The sequence below is a fragment of the Oryctolagus cuniculus genome, chromosome 2 (assembly GCF_964237555.1).
Source record: "Oryctolagus cuniculus chromosome 2, mOryCun1.1, whole genome shotgun sequence".
Classification (NCBI taxonomy): domain Eukaryota; kingdom Metazoa; phylum Chordata; class Mammalia; order Lagomorpha; family Leporidae; genus Oryctolagus; species Oryctolagus cuniculus.
The window spans coordinates 176453471-176477958 of NC_091433.1; the positions used below are offsets into that span (position 1 = coordinate 176453471).

The window sequence follows — 24488 nt, forward strand, 5'->3', positions numbered from 1 at the left end:
GCAGCCCTTATGGAAACCAGCTCAAGTCCTGGAGAATTAATGTGACAGACCTGGAAGAAGCTCCTGGCTCCTGGCTTCAGATTGGCCCAGCTCCAGCCATTGCAGCCATTTGGGGAGTGAACCAAGATGAAAGATTTCTGTCTCTTATTGTCTCTGCCTCAGCCTCTGGTGCTGCCTCCCTCTCTAACTCTGTCTTTCATACTTTTAAGAAATTAGCTTATTTTGTTGGAAAAAATTTTTGAAATGTAGTTGCAGTTTCCTCATAATACACATTTTCAAGAACTTTTTGAAGATTCCTTTCATGCAGAAATTTGTTGTACTAAAATAAATTTATTTTCATGAACTGTTAAAAGTACCTTTGAATTTATGCTTAATACACATATGTGCATAAAACAAGCAGAAGAATTCTAGTATCTAATTTTTTAAATTATTTATTTACCATATTTTTTAAAATTATTTATTTACTTGAAAGTCAGAGTTACACAGAGAGAGAAGGAAAGGCAGAGAGAGAGAGAGAGAGAGAGAGAGAGATCTTCCATCTGCTGGTTCACTGCCCAGATGGCCGCAACATCCAGAGCTGCACCGATCCGAAGCCAGGAGCCAGGAGCCAGGAGCTTCTTCCAGTCTCCCACGTGGATGCAGGGCCCAAGCACTTAGGACATCTTCTACTGCTTTCCCAGGCCATAGCAGAGAGCTGATCGGAAGTAAGCGGCTGCTATGCTATGGTCTCGAACTAGCGCCCATATGGGATGCCGGCGCTTCAGGCCAGGGCGTTAACCCGCTGTAACACAGCGCAGGCCCCTATTATATATTTGAAAGGCAGAAAGAGAGACAGGTCTCCCATTTGATGAATCACTCCCCAAATATCCACAACTGTCAGGGCCAAGCCAGGAGACAGGAATTCGATCTGGGTCTCCCACATGGGTGACAGGACCCAAATATCTGGGCCACTAACTGCTGCCTCCCATGCCACGTAGCATTAGGAAGCCTGAGTCAGGAATAAAGCCAGGAGTCAACCCAGACATTCTTTTTTTTTTTTTTTTTTTTTTGACAGGCAGAGTTAGACAGTGAGAGAGAGTGAGAGAGAGACAGAGAGAAAGGTCTTCCTTTTCCGTTGGTCACCCCCCAAATGGCCACTACGGCCGGTGCGCTGCGCCTATCCAAAGCCAAGAGCCAGGTACTTCCTCCTGGTTTCCCATGTGGGTGCAGGGCCCAAGGACCTGGGCCATCCTTCACTGCCTTCCTGGGCCACAGCAGAGAGCTGTACTGAAAGAGTAGCAACCAGGAAAGAATCTGGCACCCCAACTGGGACTAGAACCCGGTGTGCCAGTGCCGCAGGCGGAGGATTAGCCTAGTGAGCCGTGGCACCGGCCCAACCCAGACATTCTTTTTTTTTTTTTTTTTTTTTGACAGGCAGAGTGGACAGTGAGAGAGAGAGAGACAGAGAGGAAGGTCCTCCTTTGCCGTTGGTTCACCCTCCAATGGCCGCCTCAGCCGGCGCACTGCAGCCGGCGCACCGCGCCAATCCGATGGCAGGAGCCAGGTACTTCTGGTCTCCCATGGGGTGCAGGGCCCAATTACCCGGGCCATCCTCCACTGCACTCCCGGGCCACAGCAGAGAGCTGGCCTGGAAGAGGGGCAACCGGGACAGAATCCGGCGCCCCGACCGGGACCAGAACCCGGTGTGCCGGCGCCACAGGTGGAGGATTAACCTATTGAGCCACGGCTCCGGCCCAACCCAGACATTCTTAATATGGGATGTGGACACCACAGCTATTGTGTAGAATACCTACCCCACATCTAATATTTTTAAAAATCAAGGGGCCGGTGCTGTGGCGTATTGGGTAAAGCTGCCACCTGCAGTGCCAGCATCCCATATGGGTGCCAGATGGGAGTCTTGGCTGCTCCACTTCTGATCCAGCTCTCTGCTATGGCCTGGAAAAGCAGTGGAGGATGGCCCAAGTCCTTGGACCCCTGCACCCGTGTTGGAGACCTGGAAAAAGCTCCTGGCTCCTGATTTCAGATTGGCACAGCTCTGGCTGTTGCAGCTAATTGGGGAGTGAACCAGTGGATGGAAGACATCTCTCTCTCTTTGCCTCTCCTTCTCTCTCTGTGTAACTCTTTCAAATAAATAAATCTTTTTAAAAAATCAATTAATGATCAAAATTATTTCCTGAACATTTTATGAATATGTAAGAAATAATTTCAATGTTTCAAATCTTAAATGTGTGATAGAGCAGAAAAGTAAAACAGGGGCAAACAGAGGTGGGTGCCTGGCACAGCAGTTAAGGTGCTGCTCAGGACACCTGCGTCCCGTGCTGAGGCGCCTGGCTCAAGCCTGGCCCTGCGTCCAATTCCAACTTCCTAGTAATGTGCACCCCAGGAGGCAGCAGGTGATAGCTCGGGTACTGCTGTCGCTGCCTCCCCTGTGGGAGTCTCAGACTGAGTTCCTGGCTCCTGGCTTAGCCCCAGTCCTGGCCATTGCAGGCTTCTGGGGAGTGAAATTAGTGGTTGGGAGACGAGCCAAATCTTTCCCTCCCTCCCTTTCTCTCTGTTCTTCAAATAAATAGAAACGCTTTTTAAAGGTAAATTAACAGAAAATGTATAAAAAACACTGTTAGCAAAAAGATCAACCTGTAAAAAGGGTGTACTTAATGGACTGCCTATCTGAGGTTCCTCCATTTAACCAATCATTCTGATTAAAACAAGGTAATGGGAACAAAAGATCTAAGACAGGTAGAAAGAAGAAAATGATGGAGAACATGGTTTGCTTCTACGGGTCACAGCTAGAAGCTGTGAAGCTCCATCCAGCCTCCCTGCAGGAGCCTACTAAAATTATTAACGCTATTCTACTAAGCTTTCAATTCTTAGTAAGCTTTCAGCTTTCACTCGCTCGGCATCTACACTTTACAGGGCTTTCCCACATAATCTCACCACCTCAGAGCTTCTGCAGAATGAAGGAGTCCTAAATTGACAAGATCAAATGAATCTGCGGCTCAGACTTAAAGGCTGGGAAGCAACACAACCCCAAAAAGGCTGCCAGTGACAAGGTAGGAGGACCCCGGCCTCCTCCACTTCATAAAAATCTGCACTTAGAAGCATGTGTAGCCAGTGATTCAGATACACAGATGCACTGCAAAGCCACACATTTCTTTTTTTTTTTTTTTTCTTTGACAGGCAGAGTGGACAGTGAGAGAGAGAGAGAGAAAGGTCTTCCTTTGCCGTTGGTTCACTCTCCAATGGCCGCCGTGGCCGGTGCGCTGCGGCCAGCGCACCGTGCTGATCCGATGGCAGGAGCCAGGTGCTTCTCCTGGTCTCCTATGGGGTGCAGAGCTCAAGCACTTGGGCCATCCTCCACTGCACTCCCGGGCCACAGCAGAGAGCTGGCCTGGAAGAGGGGCAACTGGGACAGAATCTGGCGCCCCGACCGGGACTAGAACCCGGTGTACAGGCACCACAAGGCAGAGGATTAGCCTAGTGAGCCATGGCGCAGGCCCAAAGCCACCCATTTCAAGCCCACCATCTACTGCAAAGTACAAAAAGTTGAAAGAAGTTCAAATCGGAAGAAAATGGTTGAAGATATCATATGGACCTAATATGGTGCACGAAGTACAATGTTCTTAATTCAAATGTTTTCTCAATGAGTCTCATTCAGCAGCTTTCCATAATTTTAGCTTAGAACTGAAAAAGATTCTCTTATGGATGGTATTTTGACTTGAAAAGCTCCCTTTCTTAAATTCTGGAGAATTAACTCTAAATCTCTAATTTAGGAGACCAAGAGAAATAAGAAAATACGGAACTAAATACAGGAAGGTCAGTTTACCTAACTGGATTTCAGCTACTTTACATTCAATAACAGTTGATAAGCTCAAGTATAACAACAAAGATTAACATGAGATTATAAAAGGCAGCACACAATAAATCTAAGGAACACTCTGCTCCAGTCTTACACATCTGAGTATTTTTCTAGGTCACATATCAGTCTCTATGAACAAGGAAACTCTAAACTGTTTTGTGAGTCAATACAAGGAACAGTGATCTAAATCTTCCACACATTCATGAAAAAAAAAACAGAATGTAAACTTTTTTTTATAAGATTTTATTTATTTATTTGAGAGATAAAGTCACAGACAGAGGGAGAGACAGAGAGAAAGGTCTTCCTCTCTTTGGTTCACTCCCCAAATGGCCACGATGGCCAGAGCTACGCCAGTCCAAAGCCAGGAGCCAGGTGCTTCTTCCAGGTCCCCCACATGGGTGCAGGGACCCAAGCACTTGGGCCATCTTCTACTGTTTTCCCAGGCCACAGCAGAGAGTTGGATTGGAAGAGGAACAGCTGGGATTAGAACTGGCGCCCATATGGGATGCCGGCACCCCAGCAGAGGATTAACCTACTGTGCCATAGCCCCACAGAATGCAAACTTCTAAATGTGCCAAACTAGATTTAGGATATTTGGTAGTGCTTGTTATTTTCCATTGTAATCATGTTTAATATGCACCAAAAAATCTAAACCAGGTAATCACTAGGAAAACCCAGAGTGACTTTACAAACTATAGGCAAGGCCAAGCTAGTGCCCTGAAAAGATGATTGAAGACCACAAACTGAATTTGAAAGCATCATCCTAAGGCAAAAATTTCAGAACCAGAGCAGGCTTTTAGCCAAGTTGTTTAAACATCTGCATTCCACATTACAGTACCTGGGCTCTAGCTCTTGACTCCAGCTTCTTGCTAATGCAGACCCTGAGAGGCAACAGTGATGGGTCAGGTAACCGGACTCCTGGGACACACGTGGGAGACCTGTTTATTGCTTTCCCAGGCCACGGCAGAGATCTGTATTGGAGGTAGAGCAGCCGGGACTTGAACCGGCACCCATATGGGACGCCAGCACTGCAGGCAGCGGTTTCACCCATGACGCCGCAGTGTTATGACAGAGTGCCTAGCACTAGGGAAGAGAATGGTGAACAAGATCCAGAGGTTTCCTGTGCTCATCATATCTATGGCCTAGTATGAGATAGAGGGTAAGCTAGAAAATGAGTAAAGAATCACAAGCTGTATTAAATGCTCTGATAGACAAGTGCACGGGGACAGAGTGGAGAAGGTCACAAGGAGAGAGGCCAAGATGGGAGAGATGCTGCCACGAGCCAAGGAACGCCAGGGGCCAGCAGGAGCTGCCAAGGGCGATGTGCAATGAAGTGTACAACGAAGCACGGAGGCTGTGCGGTGCTGATCCGGTCTGAGGTCAGTGCCTTGCTGACAGGTATCGTTACTCAATCAGGTGTAGGTATAAAGTCTTTACAAGGCACAGCCCATGTGGTCAACAGGAGCTCCACCACCCCCGAAGCAGAGTTCTTTTTTTTTTTTTTTTTTTTTTGCACGCGCCAAAGCAGGGCCCCGTGGGCCTCGCAAGGAGAAGCAGAGTTCTTTAGCCATGACATTCCAATTCAGCCTAGTTTCCCTTCCCTCCAGCTAACTTAAGTCACTGAAACACAAAACTAAACCAAGGGATTCCAATTATTAAAAATTGTTACATACTCAGGCCGGCGCCGCGGCTCACTAGGCTAATCCTCCGCCTAGCGGCGCTGGCACACCGGGTTCTAGTCCCGGTCGGGGCGCCGGATTCTGTCCCGGTTGCCCCTCTTCCAGGCCAGCCCTCTGCTGTGGCCCGGGAGTGCAGTGGAGGATGGCCCAGGTGCTTGGGCCCTGCACCCCATGGGAGACCAGGAAAAGCACCTGGCTCCTGGCTCCTGCCATCGGATCAGCGCGGTGTGCCGGCCACAGCGCGCCGGCTGCGGCGGCCATTGGAGGGTGAACCAACGGCAAAGGAAGACCTTTCTCTCTGTCTCTCTCTCTCACTGTCCGCTCTGCCTGTCCAAAAAAAAAAAAAAAAAAAAAAAAAAAATTGTTACATACTCAAAAAATATCAAGGAAGTCAGAACCATTTCTTGGTTTTATTAACTGCTCTTCAGACTGCAACATAATGGAATATCTCTTTGATACCATGGTTCTCAAAGTGTAGCTACCAAAATGGATGCAAATTCTTAGACACTATTCCAGATCTACTGAATCAGACTCTGTGAGGGGTGGGAACCAGCAATCTGCCTTAACAAACCCTCCAAGCAACACTAGTATAAACAAACATGAATGAGAGTCCCTAGGCTGCTGAGCTAAAGGGTAAGCCACTACCCACAGCTGAGTGGGCAACACCTATCTCCTTATGGCGACTTCAAATAATAAAGTACTCCCCAAATGTCTACTAAATGCAGGCATTGTGCTACCAACAATCTACGATATGAAAACACCAAATCTAAATTTAAAATGAAAGTGGGAGGAGGGAGATCAGGCCTATATTAACCCCAGGACAGAAGTAAAAGTTTCTTTAAAGTACTTTTTATCTATACAAGACTTCAAGAACTACACCCACGGAGAACATGACTCAGTGAGCAATGAGTTCTCATTTTAGTGAATACTGTCATTTACATCTGCTAACAAGGCAGAGAGAAGACTGGAGAAGAGTTAGAGCAATTAGATGAATACATGCAAGTCAGAAGACAAACTGGTTTGCCTGCTACTCTTAAGCAAGTAAGCCCCAACAAGAGATGAGAAGATAGGACAAAAGGCAGGGTAATTCAGTGAATGACCTTGTGAGAAACCTGGAGATCAAATACATGATAAACACATGGATGCCTTGGCAGACTCTTAACTAGGTGAACATCATTTGAGAAAAATCATTCTGACTGCTCTACCATTGCATAGGATGACAACGAGGAAGGAAGCCTCTCTGGTTGAAGCGAGGACCTCTGGTCTACACCCCCACAGGTATGCATCCAAGGGCCTGCTACAGTCTAAGCAGGTCTTCCAAAGCAAGAAGACAGCACAGGGGCTGGCTCTGTGGCCTAGAAGGTAAAGCTGCCGCCTGCAGTGCTGGCATCCCATATGGGCACCAGTTCAAGTCCTGGCTGCTCCTCTTCCAATCCAGCTCTCTGCTTTGGCCTGGGAAAGCAGGAGGGGATAGCCCAAGTGCTTGGGTCCCTGCACCCGGGTGGGAGCCTTGGAAGAAGCTCCTTGCTCCTGGATTTGAGTTGGCCCAGCTCCAGCCGTTGTGGCCATTTGGGGAGTCACCCAGCAGATAGAAGACCTCTCTCTCTCTCTCTCCCTCCCTCCCTCCCTCCCTCCCTCTCTCTCTGGAGTGAACCAGCAGATAGAAGACCTCTCTCTCTCTCTCTCTCGTCTCTGCCTCTCTGTAACTCTATCTTTCAAATAAATAAGTAAAATCTTAAAAAAAAAAAAAGAAGAAAGAAGAAAGAAGAAAGAAGAAAGAAGAAAGAAGAAAGAAGAAAGAAGAAAGAAGAAAGAAGAAAGAAGAAAGAAGAAGGCGGCCCAACCCATGGTCCATGGTGCACTGCAAACTGGGCAGTGGCCTGGCCACGGCCAATCCCTGGAGATGATGAGCTGCCACTCTGCAGTACTCTGGGCAGGGAGCTGTTTGTGGGCGTGAACGTCCATGTCCGAGTAAAGGACGGTGGTTAGGTGGCTCAGATTTATGCGACCCATCAGTCCATTTCCAAAGCTCTGGTGGCTATTACCAGAAATATGTGAGTGAGGCTTCCAAGAAGGAGACCCAAGACATCCTCATTAGTACGACGGGACCCTGCTGGTCGCTGACCCCATCACCAGAAACTTTAGAGGCCCTGTCCATGCTTGCTACCAGAAATCCTATTAGTAAGCCCGTCACCAGGATCAGCGTTCAGCTTCAGAATAATGCTTGTGGGATTTTAAGGCTCAAAAATAGACAAATTCTTTTAGAAAAAGAGGGGAAAAATTGAAGTCAAAGACTATCTGTGGGACCCAAGCTAGACACAGCTGTCTCTCACACCCTTTCCTCTGTCTAGTAAGTTGCCACCCTAACCTTTCCTAAAGTATACTTTCTCCTGCTATACCTCCTGGGATGTATGAGTGAACATGTTATAGACCAGCTAATGCTCACAAGCAGGGAAGCACAAATGTCTGCTGTTGGCTTCCAATTTACTCCCACTAATGTAGCACTACGCGCTACATACTTTTAAAATACGGTCTCATTCAACTTTTATGATTCTACAAGGTAGGTACAACCCCATTTCAGATAAGGAAACCTGGTTAAAGAGATTAAGAATCACACTGCTAGCATCTGAGTTGTTTCAACTTAGTATTAGCCCCAAAGCTAACTAGTTAATCTCAATTATCCTTTTAATCTCAATTAAAGCTAACCGTAGTACCATAGTCCTCTCTTTTTTGCAGTTTTGCCTTCTGTAGATTCAGTTACCTGTGCTCAATTGTTATCAGGACACAGTAAATGGAAAGTTCCAGGTTTAAATAATTCAGAAGTTCTAAATTGTGTTTCATTCTAAGCAGTGTAATGAAATCTCACTCCATCCCAGTTAGGATGTTTGTCCAACAAACCCCTGCTGCATGCCCTACCCACCAGTAGTCATTTAGTTCTCTTAACCATCAGACGGGAATGCAGTACTGTGTTCCAGTAGCCTACGGCTGTGTCACAGCCTCTCATCACCCCGGCATTCTATCATCTCCTGTCCTTACAAGGGTGCATACAGAGACTGCATTCACATAACTTTCACTACAGCATATTGTTATAACTGTTCTATCTTATTACTGATTATTTCTGCTAATCTATTGTGCCTAACTCATAAATCAAACTTTATTCTAAGTATATATGGATATATAGAAAAAAAATCATATATAAAGGTTTGGTACTATCCAAGGTTTCAGGCATCCCATGGGGATCTTAGAATACACCCCAGAAGATAAGACACTAGTGTACTCAATTAAATGCATGACTACTAAATACAAGCCCACCTACATTCTACCACTAATTTTAACCCTGTGGCTAGAGCAAATAAACGGGTTTTTCCCACTGTACATTTTCTCCATAGGCAAACATTAGAAACATATCCAATTAAGCATATCATTTTGAAGCTCTCTATTCTAACACTTACAAAACATATATATACAAAACAGCCAGTACCTACCTACAAGGCAGAGTTGATATTTCATTCTTAGTTTTAAGAGGTAGCACATGGGGCTGGCGCTGTGGCGCAGCGGGTAAAGCTACCACCTACAGTGCCAGCATCCCATATGGGCACCAGTTCAAGCCCTGGATGTTCAACTTCCAATCCAGCTCTCTGCTATGGCCTGGGAAAGCAGTAGAAGATGGCCCAAGTCCTTGGAGCCCTGCATCCACATGGGAGACCTGGAAGAAGCTCCTGGCTTCGGATCGGTGCAGCTCCAGCCGGGTGTTGCAGCCATCTGGAGAGTGAATCAGCAGATGGAAGACCTCTCTCTCTTTCTCTTTCTCTCTTTTTTCTCTTTGTGGTTCTGCCTCTCTGTAACTCTGCCTTTCAAATAAATAAATCTTAAAAAAAAAAAAAAAAAAAAAAAGAAAGAAAGAAACAAAGAGGTAGCACATGGAGCTGGTACTGTGGTGTAGCAGGTAAAGCTGCTGCCTGCAGTGCTGGCATCCCATATGGGCACTGGTTCAAGTCCCAGCTGCTCCACTTGCGATCCAGCTCTCTGCTGTGGCCTGGGAAAGCAGTAGAAGATGGCCCGAGTCCTTGGGCCCCTGCAACCATGTGGGAGACCCAGAAGAAGATATTGGCTCCTGGCTTCGGATCAGCCCAGCTCCAGCCATTGCGGCCATTTGGGGAGTGAATCAGTGGATGGAAGCCCTCTCTCTCTGCATAACTCTTTCAAATAAATAAATAAATCTTTAAAAAAAAAAAAAAAAAAAAAGAGGTAGCACAGTGTGAAGAACATGCCCAGGTTCAAATCTCAGCTCAACCACTGACTAGCTATGGAACCCTGAGCAAGTTACTTAAACTCTGTGTCTCAGCAAACCAGGGAAAGTAACAGTGCTTTCAGCTCACACGGCAGTCACGACTACTACACGAGATGACGCAGAGGACTTCCAGCAACACCTGGCCTACAGTGTCTGATATGTAACTGTTTCCTATCATTACTATCAGCCAGTATTTATGATACTGCTCTTGCCATTGGCAATCTTCCTCCACGGAGCTCCCAAGGCTGGGCCTGGTCCCTCACATACCCCTGACTTTTCTGTGCCTGGACATACCACGGTCTTTGGAGTCTCCTAGGTCGCTCTGACATCTTTCCTCAAGTCTACCTTAAGCCATGGGCAAATCCATATTCCGCAAAGCTGTTAGTATTTAAAGCATTACAGCAACTGGAGAAACAAGCCATCATCAACCAACCAATACTTCAGCAGAAGGGAGTTATAGATCTAGCTCCAGATGCTTCCTCCAAATAGCACCTAACGAGATAGAACTCCATGCCCTACCACTAAAGCGCTCTCCCCCCAGTCTGCAGAAGGTTCCTCCCCATTCTTCCACTCACTCAAAAATACTCCTCTGTGTCGAGGAACAACTGCAGACGTAACCCTTTTCTGGGACATCTCTATCAAAGACCACTAGGATATGTTCCAAGCCTTATTACTATTGTACTCATAGGGAAGAGGGCAGTTCCCCACATCCAGGAGGCCACCAGGGTACAACTAAAGATAAGTTGTACCTGAATTAACTGCAGCATGCAGGGAATGCCATAATTAACTTACTATAGTCAACTTGCAGTCATAATAAATGAAAATCACAAGGTCAAGAATTTCTCAGGGGGGCTAGTGTTGTGGTTTAACAGATTAAGTCACCCCCTGCAATGCCAGCATTCCATGTGGGCGCCAGTTTGAGACCTAGCTGTTTCACTTCTGATCCAGCTCCCTGCTAATGCCCTTGGGAAAGCAATGAAAGATGGCCAAGGATGGTCCAAGTCTTTAGGCCTCTGCACCCACACGGGAGATGCAGAGCAAGCTCCTGGCTCCTGGCTTCAATCTGGCCCAGCCCTGGCTGTTGTGGCTATTTGAGGAGTGAACCAGCAGATGGAAGATCTCTCTCCCCCTCCCTCTCCCCTCCCCCTTCCTCTCCTTCTCTCTCTCTCTCTCTCTCTCTCTCTCACACACACACACACACACACACTCTCTCTCAAATGAATAAAATAAATCTTAAAAAAAATTTTCTCAAGGCCAGCATTGTGGCACAGTGATGGGTTAAACCGGCACATCAGAGTGCCAGCTTTGAGTCCCAGCTGCTCCATTTCCAATGCAGCTTTCTGCTAATACATTTGGGAAGGCAGAAGATGGTGCAAAGACTTGGGCTAGGAAGGAGTTCCTGGCTCCTGGCTTCGTTCTGGCACAGCCCTGGCTGTGGCAGGCATTTGGGGAGTGAACCAGAAGGGTGGAAGATATAGCACTCTCCCACTCTTTGCATGCTCATGCTCTCTCCCCTTCTCTCTCATGCTCTGCTGGGTCTAATAAACAAGAATTTCTCATACTGCTTCTATTGTAGCTCAGGAGGAAGTGGTCTAATCCTGGAAAGCATTATGGATATATCACCTAACATCAGGCACTCCTCCACAAGTGATATTGCTTTTTTAAACTCAGTTTTCTTTAAAAGATTTATTTATTTATTTATTTCAAAGGCAGAGTTACAGACTCCATACAGGTCTCCCACAGTGGGGACTGGAGCCCAAATCTTAGACCATCCTCTACTGCTTTTCAGATCCGAAGTGGAGCAGCCAGGACTTGAGCCAGCATCCCAGCGTCAGGCAGCAGTGTAACCCATTACGCCCCAACACTGGTCCCCACAATTGACATTTCTTTAGAACAAGTTTTATTTTCATTCCAAGTGCACAGATCACACCTTCCTGTGGCCCCATTCAATACTCACAGTGCCCTGCACAAAGGTCACTGTAACTCTTCTGAGAAGCAAGCCCCTGTCTCAGTGCCTCTCTCCTCTCTCCACCCAGGCACCCTATCAGAACCTGAATCATCCTAGACTCCTCAGCTCTTATGTGGCTCCCACGCCATTTCCAGCTACACAAGTCACCGTGTTTTTGTTCACCTTAAATCTTTTATTTATTTATTTGACAGGTAGAGTTATAGGCAGAGAGAGAGAGAGAGAGAGATCCTCCTTCTGTTGGTTCACTCCCCAAATGGCCGCCACTACGCCGATCTGAAGCCAGGAGCCAGGTGCTTCCTCCTGGTCTCCCATGCGGGTGCAGGACCCAAGCACTTGGGCCATCCTCCACTGCCCTCCTGGGCCACAGCAGAGAGCTGGCCTGGAAGAGGAGCAACCGGGACTAGAACCAGTGCCCATACGGGATGCCAGCGCCACAGGTAGAGGATTAATCAAGTGAGCCACAGTGCCGGCCCCCATCTTAAATCTTAAATCAAGGATCACAGGGACCACCCAGGTAAACTGAACACAGCAGGCCGGCATGAAGAAGATGGATTGGCAGGAAAGTGGCAAACAAGAGAGTGCATCCCCTTTCCAAAGAGGTCAAAGACTATTCAGTTTCAGCTGATACTTGGAGAGAGGTAGTTCAGGGCCAATGCTGTCCATTTCTGGCTTTCTCAGAGAGTTCAGAAAGATGGACTTCTGGGGCCAGTGCTCTGCTGTAGAAGTTACACCTCCACCTGCAGGGCTGGCATTCCACATGGGCGCCAGTTAGAAGCAGGAGATGGCCCAAGTGCTGGGGCCCTGGTACTCAAGTAGGAGTCCCGGAAGCTCCCGTCTCCCTCCTGGTTTCGTCCTGGCCCAGCTCTGGCTGTTATAGCCATTTGGAGACTGAACCAGCAGATGGAAGCACTCTTTCTCTCTCTCTGCCTTTCAAATAAAGAAACAAAAGATGGACTTTTGTGAGGAAGACATTAATTTTGCTTTTATTTTTAATTTATTAATTGAAAGGCAGAGAGAGACCTTCCATCTGCTGATTTACTCCACAAATACCCACAACAGCTGGACCTAGGCTAGGCTGAAGCCATGAGCCAGGAACATCCGGGTCTCACACAGGAGTGACAGGAATCCAAGTACTTGAGCCATCACCTGCTGACTCCCAGGTTGTCCATTAGCAGGAGACACAGCAACTACATACTCCAATAAGGGACATGGGCATCCCAAGTAGCATTTTAAACCCACCCCTAAACACACTAATTTTAAAACAAAATACAGGCCAAATTAAACCTATGTGTGACCAAAGTCAGTGTGTGGGTTAACCAAATCCCCGCTCCTTTCTTTCTATCTCCACAATTTCTTTTTTTTTTTTTTTAACTGACTTACTTATTTGAAAAGCAGAGATGCAGAGGGAGAGGGAGAGGGAGAGGGAGAGAGAGAGAGAGAGAGAGGGCTCCCATCCATTGGTTCTCTCCCCAAATGGCCGCAATGGCCAGAGCTGGGCTAGGCTGAAGTCAGGAGCTTCTTCCAGGTCTCCCAGTGGGTGCAGAGGCCCAAGCACTTGGGCCATCCTCCACTGCTTCCCCAGGCACATCAGCAGGGAGCTGGATCAGAGAGGAACAGCCGGAGCCCAAACCAGCACCCATATGGGATGCCGGCACTGTAGGTGGCAGCTTCACCCGCTGTGCCACAGTGTGGGCCCTTACATCTCCACAACCTTGATTCAGGCCTTCTCAACATTCCTCCCCTCGTTTTATGCAGAGCACCCAAAATCCCCACCTCCCCCACGCCCACCCATCTACAAGCTGCCAAGGCAGCTTTGTAAATTCACATCTGATCCAGCTGAAAACGCGTCAGTGCCCCCTCAAAGCCTAGAGCTCTACAGTGAGCCCTAAACCTCCTGTGACATTTGCTCGGTGTGCAGACAGTAACGCTCTATCCCACCTAAACCTAAAAAGGCCCTAGGAACTGCAACGTCCCTTCCCCGGCTGATCTCGACACCGATCATGGAAGGCAGAGGTACTGGTCTGTGGGGTAAAATGCAAGACAACCCACCCCTCTGACAGGCCCCACCTGCCCCGCAGTCCCATCCCTGCCACTCCACCCTATGCCTCCACTTTCCGGTCCCAGGAAGCACACAGACCTCCATCTCTGCACTCACTGCCCTCTCCTCTTCACCTGGTGATAGCGGATCCACTCAGCCTTCGTCTTCCCCAAAGGAGCTCCGCCTTCACCTCCAAGCCCTCCGAAGCCCTTCTCAGCTCAAACCCACACCCGGGAGCTGCCTCCTATCCTCTCCCAACACCCAGCTCTTACCTAACTGCATCACTTAACTATTTTTAACCGTGTGGTTATACGTCCACATGCCACCAAACTGGGTTCTCTGAAGTCAGGAATTTCAGCTCAGCTAACTTTGCAGGCCCAGTGTTGTGCCCGACAGAGTGGACCCTCCATAAACACTTGCTGAATAAACAAAATCAAACTGTACGGGGGAGCAGGCAGGTACTGTAAGCAAACCAATGGATGGGAGTGCTCCATGTCTCTATTTTCTCTTCGTGTGTCTCTCTGCCTCTAAATAAAATTATTGAGTCATTAAAAAAAAAAAAAAAAAAAAAAACCTGGGGCCAGCACTGTGGCGCAGCAGGTTAAGGCCCTGACCTGAAGCGCCAGCATCCCACACGGGCGCAGGATCAAGACCCAGCTGCTCCACTTGCTGTCCAGCTCTCTGCTATGGCCTGGGAAAGCAGTGGTGGATGGCCCAAGTCCTTGGACCCCTGCACCCTTGTGGGAGACCGGGTGGAAGCTCCTGGCTCCTGGCTTCGGGTCAGTGCAGCTCCCTTGTGGCCATCTGGGGAGTGAACCAGCGAATGGAAGACCTCTCCTTCTCTCTGCCTCTCCTCTCTCTGTGTAATTCTGACTTTCAAATAAATAAATAACTATAAGAACAAGTGAATTTCAAGGCCAAATTCTAGCTCTTTTTTTTTAAGATTTTATTTATTTGAGAGGTAAAATTACAGACAGTGAGAGGAAGGGACAGAGAAAGGTCTTCCTTCTGTTGGTTCACTCCCCAAATGGCCGCAACGGCCAGAGCTTCACCGATCTAAAGCCAGGAGCCAGGAGCCAGGAGCTTCGTCCTGGTCTCCCATGCGGGTGCAGGGTCCCAAGAACTGGGGCCATCTTCTACTGCTTTTCCAGGCCATAGAAGAGAGCAGGATTGGAAGAGGAGCAGCGGGACTGGAACTGGTGCCCATATGGGATGCCAGCGCCACAGGCGGAGGATTAACCTACTGCGCATGGCGCTGGCCCCAAATTCTGGCTCTTAAGAATTGCCATTAACACGCAGTTTCCCTTTAAGACCTCTTAATTGTAACTGTAATTTATTAGTAAATAAATTCCCAATTATTATGATTCCTGAAGTCAGGTTGTTCTTGTTGGCAACCAAGTTAATAAACTATATTAACAGCAGAGACCAAGTCTTGATGAAATCATACTCTTAAAAGCAAACAACCGATTTCCACAGAACATCTCTGAGGCAAAACGAAACAACGTGAAGCCAGTTGCTACACTGTCAAGTTTGCCTGAGCTAGATAGACAGGCACACCTCACCAGCCATTTCACCCTGAGTAAGTGGGGAAACCCCTCGACTGAGAGCTGTGTGCCTATCCTGACATCTTCACATCTGAAATACAAGCGCATCCTTGCAAGGCCCAGATGTTCAGCTCCTCCACCACACTCCCCAAATGCCTTGTATTCTTTATACTTTGATTCCATCAACACCTACTGGACACCCACTGCTCAGGACTCCAGGCTAGACCTTTGTCATCTGAGCAGGGAGGCGACAGCCCCCGCCCAGCTCATATCCCTAGTGAGAAGCAGACTTCCTACTAATTATTCAACTGTTTAATCAAACAGCTGAATAAAACTGTATCAAGTAACACAATGCAGAAAACAAGCGCTAACAGAGCATGACACAGAATCCACCCCATGCTTTCTTCTGTACAGGCAATCAATCTAAATCTTGATTTCTTACTACAGAAAGGTAACAACCACTCTACATAGGCACCCCTTATAGCAGCGATTCCATGTGACTGTCAGGTTTCCAACTGCCCCTTTCAGATGTACCTCCAGGGAAAATAAGGAAATTAAACTAGTTCAAAAGTAATTTTTTAACCAGCTGCTTTTAAAGTATCAATTTTTCTCATCTGTTATAAAAGGTCACACCGAGGAATAAAGATCTCTGGAAAATTCTGAGTCTTTACCCATTTACACAGAAAATCTGTTTTAACCCCAAAAGCATTTGCAAAGCATTAACTATCTGGAGACTACTCGATAGGAACGCAATGGCAGGAAGAAAAGACTTCTGTGCCCAAGTCACACTCCAGCAAAACTGGCCACACAGCTTCCTTTGGACACCTCTGGATTCCTATTTTTAATTAATGTAGTACTGGAGAAAGAATCCTGTACCTGAAAAATGTGTACATATAAATATATATATAAATGTATATTTTTTTTCAAGGATGCCTCATTGTGACTAAAACAACACCAACAAAGCGTATTTTAGTGAACATTGGACACTTGCTAAATCGACCTTTGTTTTCCAGGATAGGAAATCTGCTGTCAGACACAGAAGCTGACTCAGACAGCACTAGAGGGAAAAGTCAGGAACAGAAACCCAACTGAGATCCCTGGAGACGGGACACCTGTCCAGTTGAAAACATACATGTAAGGCTGCTTCTAAGAAAAAGGAGGTTCCCTGCGACACTTAGGACAGAAACTATCAGCACCTACTGACAAACTCAGACTCTCCCATGGAAGACAATGTTTTATCTGTCAATATTTACAGTGCTGAACAGATAACAAAAAGGGGACAGAGCTGAAGCCAAAATGCCTTCAGCCCTGTTCTGAGTTAGAAGGCTCCAGAACTCGCAGCCACTCACAATTTTAAGGTACGGGTTAGACTATGACAGCACAAGACTTCTGGAAAGCAGAGGCTCCCCCTGTGCGGCCCTCTAAGGCCCCAGTTAAACGACACCCGTGAGGCTTCTTCAGTTGCTCATTCATTCGCCGAGTAGCCAGTAGGAGCAGCGCTGTGCTCAGCCCATGGTGACCACACACATCCAGGCGCCAGGACTCCATCCTAATGGAGAAACACTGCAGAAGCTGTTCCATGACTGACTCAGGGGGACACGGGGGCACGCAGGGAAGGCTTCTCAGAGGAGGCAACATTTAAGCCGGCATGCAAAGACGAACAGAATCAAGGATGAAAGGTTCAAGCCCCTGCTTCTGGGGTGAGGGGTGGGGGCTGGATGCTGAGTGGCCACTCACTGACGAGGGGACAGTAAAGGGGAACCAGATTTGTTGGAAAGTTCACCGCCAGCCCTCACCGGCGGCCCCCGATGTCCCTGCCGGGCGCTTCCCAAACCCCGATCTCCATCTGCACGGTAGAAACTCAGCTCACGAACGTTAACCCAGGAGCTGCCTGCGGTTGCAAGGACTCGCCCAGGGCCGAAAGCCTTGGGCGCCGAGTCGGCATCAGCAGGAAGCCCGCGCGCTCTCCACCACCCGGGTCCTCCCGTGCACACCGGCTTCACCGGCAGCCCCGCGCCGCGAGCCACTGCGGAGATGGACGCGGAGCGCAGGAGCGCGGGGGCCTCGGGCAGGCACTCGACCCCGCGGGCCCCAGCGGCCGAACGACCTCCGGGCTCTCTGAAGTTGTATGCAAGACAGGCAGGTGGGAAGTCCATTCAAACGAAGGCAATCAGTACACCACAGAGCCCCGCATCCTTTTCGCGGGACCCAAAAATAATCAAAGACGAGAGAATCCGCTCGCTCCCTTATCGCCCAGGGTGCCCCCTCCCCGACCTCGAGACCCCAGGACTCGCAGGACCCCCGGAAAAACGCCCGCCGGCCCGCCCGGAGCCACGCGGCGCAAGGTGACACGGACCGCGCCGGCCCCTCAGCCGCCTGGGCGAGGCCGGGGCGAGGAGGGAGAGGGGCGGCCGCCGGCCCTCGCTACCTTGTACTTATCAAAGCCAGCCAGCTGCTCCGGGCTCACGTATTCGTAACCAGCCATGACGACCAGAAAACCGAGCGCCCACTCGGCAGCGACTCTCCGCGACGAGGCGGTGAAACACGAGCACCACACCGGCCGCCAAGGCTGGGAAGCACTGGGCTGGCAAAGAAGGCAGGAGAGCCGCGCTCCGCCCACCGCGCACGCGTAGCCGCCACGGCCTCTTCCGCTGCCGGCCGGCGCGCAGGCGCAGCCCTCGCTCCTCCCCGCCCACCGAGGGAGGGCTCGTGCGGCCGGCTCCTCGGCGCCGTCGCAGTCCAATCGGCAGGGATCGGACAACTCTAAGTCCCGCCTCCCGGCTTTTCTCGTCGTTTCATTCGCCAGCGTCAAAATTGGTGAGCTGAGGTGAGGCACGAGCGGAAGCGAAAGGTCAATTTCCCAGTGGGCCTTGCTGCTTTTCCCGTGGGGGACAGGCTGGGTTTCTGGGGGTTATTAGCATCCGGGTGGGAAGTTTTGGGGGGTCCCCTACTAATCCTGGGGGTGGGGGCGAGTGCCTGCGAGCCAGGTCCGGAGCGCCCCGGGTAGGAGGGCTGAGTTCCCTCACCTGGGGTGATGTAAGCGCAGACCCGGGTCTGTTCGCCGCCGTCTTGCGGCTCTCGCAGCTCCGCCCTGGTTGTTTGCGGTGGGAGCCTGGCGAGCCTGGCTTGATGTGGCGAAGACTGAACGCCCGCCCTCGCCGGGGGAGGCTCCGTGCGGCAGGGCAAGGGGACGAGCCCCTCGGGTCCGCGGCGCCCCGTGCACCTTGCACCTCCTCGTCCCTGGCCCCGACTGAAACTGCTGCAGATAAAGGCGGTGGCTTGGGTCTCGACGGCTCCTTAAGTGCGTTTGCGGGAGGTGTTTTTACGTCCCTGGAGCCCAGTTAACATCAGGGGCTACTGTGTATCTGATAATAATAAACTTGGTAACAGTTGCTGTTTCCAATTGAGCGCCTTCCACGCGGGGAACTTGACGTACATTGTCGCCAGCCGTCGTGACAACACGATGCAGTGGAAGGCTCTCTACCTACTTTGCAGATTTAGGGAATTAAAAATCAGATTACATAATCTGCACGGAGTCGCTCGCCGATACACAGCTCAGACCTGGCTAACTCAACACAAGATGAAGTCTGTTAGGGAAACCCACTATCCCAGGGAGCTTCCCACTCTCTGGCTCTAAAACAGCCCAGCCCCCACCTTGTTTTTAAGCAGTTTTTCTGTTTCTGTAATTTAGTGGCTTTTGTTCATTTGTATTTTGAAAGGTAAAGAGGCAGAGATCTTCTATGATGCCCACAACGATCAGAGTTGGACCAGGCCAAAGCCAGGAGCCAGGGGTCCCTGGTGAGAGATCAGTTGGGAGTGCGGGAACCCAAGCACTGCCCTAGGGGATGTGGGGGTCCCCGTGTGGATGTGCCAAACGCTGGCCCCCTGAGATCTCTGCCATGTTCTTCCCTTCATTCACTCAACAGACACTTGTTGGGGGCCCAACATGTGTGAAGCACGTTATCAGTTCTGGGATGTCTTATTCCCCTCCTAAAGTACAAGATCCTTATGATGTAATCGATATAATTCATCTATTATTCCTGGTGCATATTAGATAATCAATAAATTTGCATGTCCTTTCCCAGACTTGCTCTCAAGGGGAAAATTTGTATCTTAATACGTCTTAATTTTCTCATGTCCTATTGCCCAGTTGCTTGCAAATAATGCGTGGTCATTTCATTCCATTGAGTACGCATGAGCAAGGATCGCACTCTGCTGTGAAGTGTCGTTCTCCCTGACTTGAAAAGGAGACGGGCGGTAATGAAAGGAAAACTGGGACCCGGCATCCTTCAACCTAGATGCTTGCTTTATGCAGGGACTGTGTTTAAATCAGTGCTGAACGCCAAGTGGACACACTTCTGTGCAGAGTGAGTACAGAGCTTTGGACAATGTATTAATCAGCCGATTTCCCTAGTAATGCCACTACCTATAAACAGCAGCAGCTTTCCCTGCTGCGTTTCCTCTAACCAATATAAATACAATAAAGAGACAAGAACTCCCATCTGATGACATTTAATGCAAGGTCTACACTTACCCATTTGAAATATGAACTTCATACTTGCAAAACAAATACATAAAATGTGACTGGCATACAAACTAATAATAATTCACAAAATATGCTTACCGGTAACACCTTGAGATGTAAGCAAATTCATCCTGTCAAATATGGTCTTGGAATTTCTTCCAAAGAGCAGCCTGAGTTCTGTGAGAGCAGTTGACATTTGCTGCTTCCCTGAAGAGGATACTGACAAGCTCCACTCCACTGTGAATCCAACTGAGAATTCTTGAACCGAAACACAACACACAACGCTGCTCTGTTGTTCTCTAATCTATCACTTACTGGCTCTGGGATCCCAAACAACATATTCCCTTAGCCCCAGTACTGCTGTGTTTAAAAAGGGCATTAGACTACATCTCTACGATCTTACTCGTCTCTGAAACTCAGCGAAGCTCTTTCCTTTAACTTCTGTAGAGTAAGTCAACCCACCTGGAAAAAGACAACCATCCCTGTCCTTCCGCACCCATTACAGCACAGAGCGTGCTGAAGGATATCAGTGAAGCCGGTTAAACAATCATCACATATCTTTTCCCCAGAGTTCCATGAATCCTAGCCCTGGCTGAGCCCCACCAGGCACTTTGACCTTGAAAAAGGAGATTGTTAAGTGACTCTGCCTCTGGAACGGAGGCTCCTCTCTGTTCCTGTTGCCTGGATTCTGTCCCGGAGGCTTTTATCTGAGGCCCCTCACAGCTGCAGGGGCTGCCTTCTTCCGGCCTGCCTGCTCCCATCTCTGCCTGTTTGTCCCTGTGCCCCATAATGCTGAGCATGGTTCATTGTTGCCCTGCTTCCCCGCCTCCTCACCTGCTGAAATTTCTCTCTTCCACATCTCATACACTCACGATCGGGCATTTGGCCTTCCGGAATGATAATCACATAAAACAGCCAATTCATTCTAGAAACAATATTGTCATCTTTGTAATATAACCTATAAAAAGAAGTGTTTTAATCCTTGGAGTTCCTGTTTTGTTTAGTCTGAAGAGTATTTTAGAGCTAGTATTTTAGAGTAAATAGAGCTAGAAAATTGGCAGTTAAATGACTAATACAAGTAGTAATTCCAGTATAAGTTTTTGAAGCCATTCCTATGAAAAAGGTCTTCAGTTTATAAAGAGGCTTTGGATTTATTCTTCATTTTTTATATATTTTTTATTTTTATTTTTATTTTTGCCAGGCAGAGTTTGACAGTGTGAGAGAGAGACAGAGAGTTATAGACAGTGAGAGAGAGACATAGAGAAAGGTCTTCCTTCTGTTGGTTCATTCCCCTAATGGCCACCGTGGCCGGCATTGCGCCGATCCAGAGCCAGGAGCCGGGTGATTCCTCCCGGCCTCCCATGCAGGTGCAGGGACCCAAGCACTTGAGCCATCCTCCACTGCTCTCCTGGGCCACAGCAGAGAGCTGGCCTGGAAGAGGAGCAACTGGGACTAGTATCCGGCACCCCAACCGGGACTAGAACCCGGGGTACCAGCACCGCAGGCGGAGGATTAGCCAAGTGAGCCACGGCGCCGGCCTGGATTTATTCTTGTTTTCAAATAAAAACCATGCCTTATCTTCATAAGCTCTGTGTTTCTTAAAACAATTTAGCATCACTAGATCACCCTAACAACCCTGGGCCGTGGGCTGGGTGGATGGTTGTTCTAATTGTGCAGAATATAATAATAAAAGAGATATGTGTATATTTGCCCACAAGTCACCTAGTTTGTTCAGTGTAAAACAAATCCGAGTGCAGATCCAGGAGCTAATGTTGTGGCACAGCACGTTAAGCCACTGCTTGCGATGCTGGCGTCCAGTAGGGGAGTGCTAGTGGAGTCCCAGGTGTTCCACTTCCAGTCCAGCTCCTTGGCCTGGGAAAAGCAGGAAGTGATGGTTCAAGTATTGGGGGTCCTGTCACCCATGTGGGAAACTCTGATAATAGTTCATAGCTCTTGGCTTTCTGTGACCATTTGAGGAGCATTTCCCCCTCTGTGTCTGTCCCTCTGCTTTTTAAATAAAATAAATACATCTTTTAAGAAAAATAGCACAGGGTCTAGTGTTGTGGTGTAGCAGGGAAAGCCACTACCTGCAGCTTCGGCACCCCATATGGGCACTGGTTGAAATCCTCACTGCTCCACTTCTGATCCAGCTCCCTGCTCATGGCCTAGGAAAGCAGCAAAAGATGCAGTGACAGCGTCCCATATGGCTTCAAGTCCCGGCTGCTCCACTTCCAATCCAGCTCTCTGCTATGTCCTGGAAAAGCAATGGAAGATGGCCCAAGTCCTTGAGCCCTGCACCTGTGTGGGAGATCCAGAGGGAGCTCCTTTGGATCAGAGCAATTTCAGCCATTGCTGCTATCTGGGGAGTGAACCAGTGGGTGGAAGACCTCTCTGTCCTGCCTCTCTGTAACTGCCTTTCAAATAAAATCTTTAAAAAAAAAAAAAAAAAAAAGATGGCCCAAGTGCTTGGGGCCTTGTGGGAGACCTGAATGAAACTCCTAGCTCTTGGCTTCAGTCTGACTCAGCCCTGGCCATTGTGGCCATTTGGAGAGTGAACCAGTGGATGGAAGATCCCCCTCTTTTTTTTCTGTCTCTCCCTCTTTCTCTGTAATGCTGACTTTCAAATAAGTAAATAAATCTTTAAAAAACAGCACAGATCTACCATACATTAGGGTGACGATAATTCACCATGGGTATTATATGCTACACAAAGACCTGAAAGAGGGGAGCTTACAGGCTCCAGACATAAAGAAATGAAAAGGAGGGGCCAGCGTTGTAGCATAGTGGGTAAAGCTGCTGCCTGTGATGCCAGTGTCTGATACAGGTGCCAGTTCAAGTCCCGGCTGCTCCACTTCTGATCCACCTCCCTCCTAAAGTACCTGGGAAAACAGAGAAGATGGCCCAAGTCTTTGGGCCCCTGTACCTACGTGGGAGACTCAGAAGAAGCTCCTGGCTTCAGCCTGGCCCAGACCTGTCATGTTTCAACCATTTGGAGAGTGAACCAGTAAATAGAAGACCTCTCTCTGTGTGTGTCTTCTCCCTCTCTGTGTTATTGCCTTTCAGATAAAAAATCAACCTTTAAAAAAAATGAAATGGGGAGCCAGCACTGTGGTGCAGTGGGTAAAGCCACCACCTGCAGTGCCGGCATCCCATATGGGCGCCGGTTGTAGTCCCAGCTGCTCCACTTTCAATCAAGCTCTCTGCTATGGCCTGGGAAAGCAGTACAAAATGCCCCAAGTCCTTGGGCCCCTGCACCCATGTAGGAGACCTAGAAGAAACTTCTGGCTCCTGTCTTTGGATCAGCCCAGCTCCAGCTATTGTGGCCACTTGGGGAGTGAACCAGCAGATGGAAGACCTCTCTCTATCTCTTTCTGCCTGTCTCTAACTCTGCCTTCCTAATAAATAAATCTTAAAAAAAAAAAAAAAAAAAGTGGAAATGGTTATTACCTGATTTGCACAGTTTCCACTGTATTCATGTGTTGAAATAATTGCACTGGACTCCCATAAAGCAAGTATTACATGTTAATCAAAAAATAATTTAAAGAACGCAAGTCATCAATTTTTAGCTAATTATTGTTTCCACTGCACTATGTTTCTATAAGTTACCAGGCTAAGATTTTAACAGCAACAAAGAACTAAGAGATAAGTTCTTGTTTGTTTTTTTAATTAAATTAAAAAGATTTATCCATTCACTTGAAAGTCAGAGTTACAGAGAGAGGGAGAAACAGAGAGAGATCTTCCATTTGCTACTCCACTCCCCAGATGGCTGCAACAGCCGGAGCTGAGCCAATCCGAATCCAGGAGCCTCCTCCAGGTCTCCCACATGGGTGCATGGTTCCAAGCACTTGGGCCATTTCCCCCTGCTTTCTCAGGCCACAGACAGAGCTCTATTGGAAGAGGAGCAGCCAGGACCTGAACCAGCGCTCCTATGGGATGCCGGCACTGCAGGCAAAGGCTTAGCCCCCTACACGGCAGCGCCAGCCCCCCAGGTCAGTTTCAAATCAAGGCTTAGAGCAGAGTGGGGGGATTGAGGTGGGGATGGAGACTAGGCGGGAGCTCAGAAGAGTCACTAAGTTGCTTATTGTTTCTTATAAACAGAATTCTCTGGCTGTAGGTAAACCAGCTAGGGTAGATTTTGTCTGCCTGTTCTTTGCTGTATTTTATACTTTTCAATGCTAATCCTTCTAGGTAAGAACGTACAGGGAACTTTATGTGAATAGGTCGTTCATCATATTCTTTATCACAGCCAAATCCTGTGCAATACACTGAGGCTGGCACGAACTGATATCATGCCTCCTGCGCCGCATTAGTGGAGGGAGAAGGTGTCCTTGCTCTTCTGTGACGGGACATTTCCACCGGCTTCTCAGTGACTATCTGGTCATTTTTGAGCTTTTAACTTTGAACACTAGGCCAGTAGGCTCAGCAGTCATTCAAATTCAAGAGAGGCCCTGCAAAGGTTCAGAGAGAGCCAGGGACCCAGTGTAACGGGAGGCAAGAGTCAGCTCACCGGTCTAGTAATTCACTTAGACCATGTACATATTTGTCATTCTTGTTCAAAGATAAGTGATTATTTCTCCCTTTAAACC

The 24488-nt window shown here is 48.4% G+C and overlaps 1 protein-coding gene and 1 long non-coding RNA gene across 2 annotated transcripts in view; one reads left to right on the plus strand and one right to left on the minus strand.

Moving 5' to 3' along the window:
- The window catches only part of SELENOI (selenoprotein I), a 38056-nt gene extending 20048 nt beyond the window's left edge, over positions 1 to 18008 (minus strand). The window contains 1 exon segment of the mRNA NM_001199841.1: positions 17806 to 18008. Within this exon segment, the coding sequence (NP_001186770.1) occupies positions 17806 to 17862 (57 nt within the window). The 5' untranslated portion in view covers positions 17863 to 18008.
- Positions 18009 to 18067: 59 nt separating this feature from the next.
- Positions 18068 to 19463, plus strand: LOC138848657 (uncharacterized). Its single transcript, XR_011386740.1, has 2 exons — positions 18068 to 18204; positions 19097 to 19463. It is a non-coding gene; the product is annotated as an uncharacterized lncRNA (long non-coding RNA).
- The last annotated feature ends 5025 nt before the right edge of the window (positions 19464 to 24488 follow it).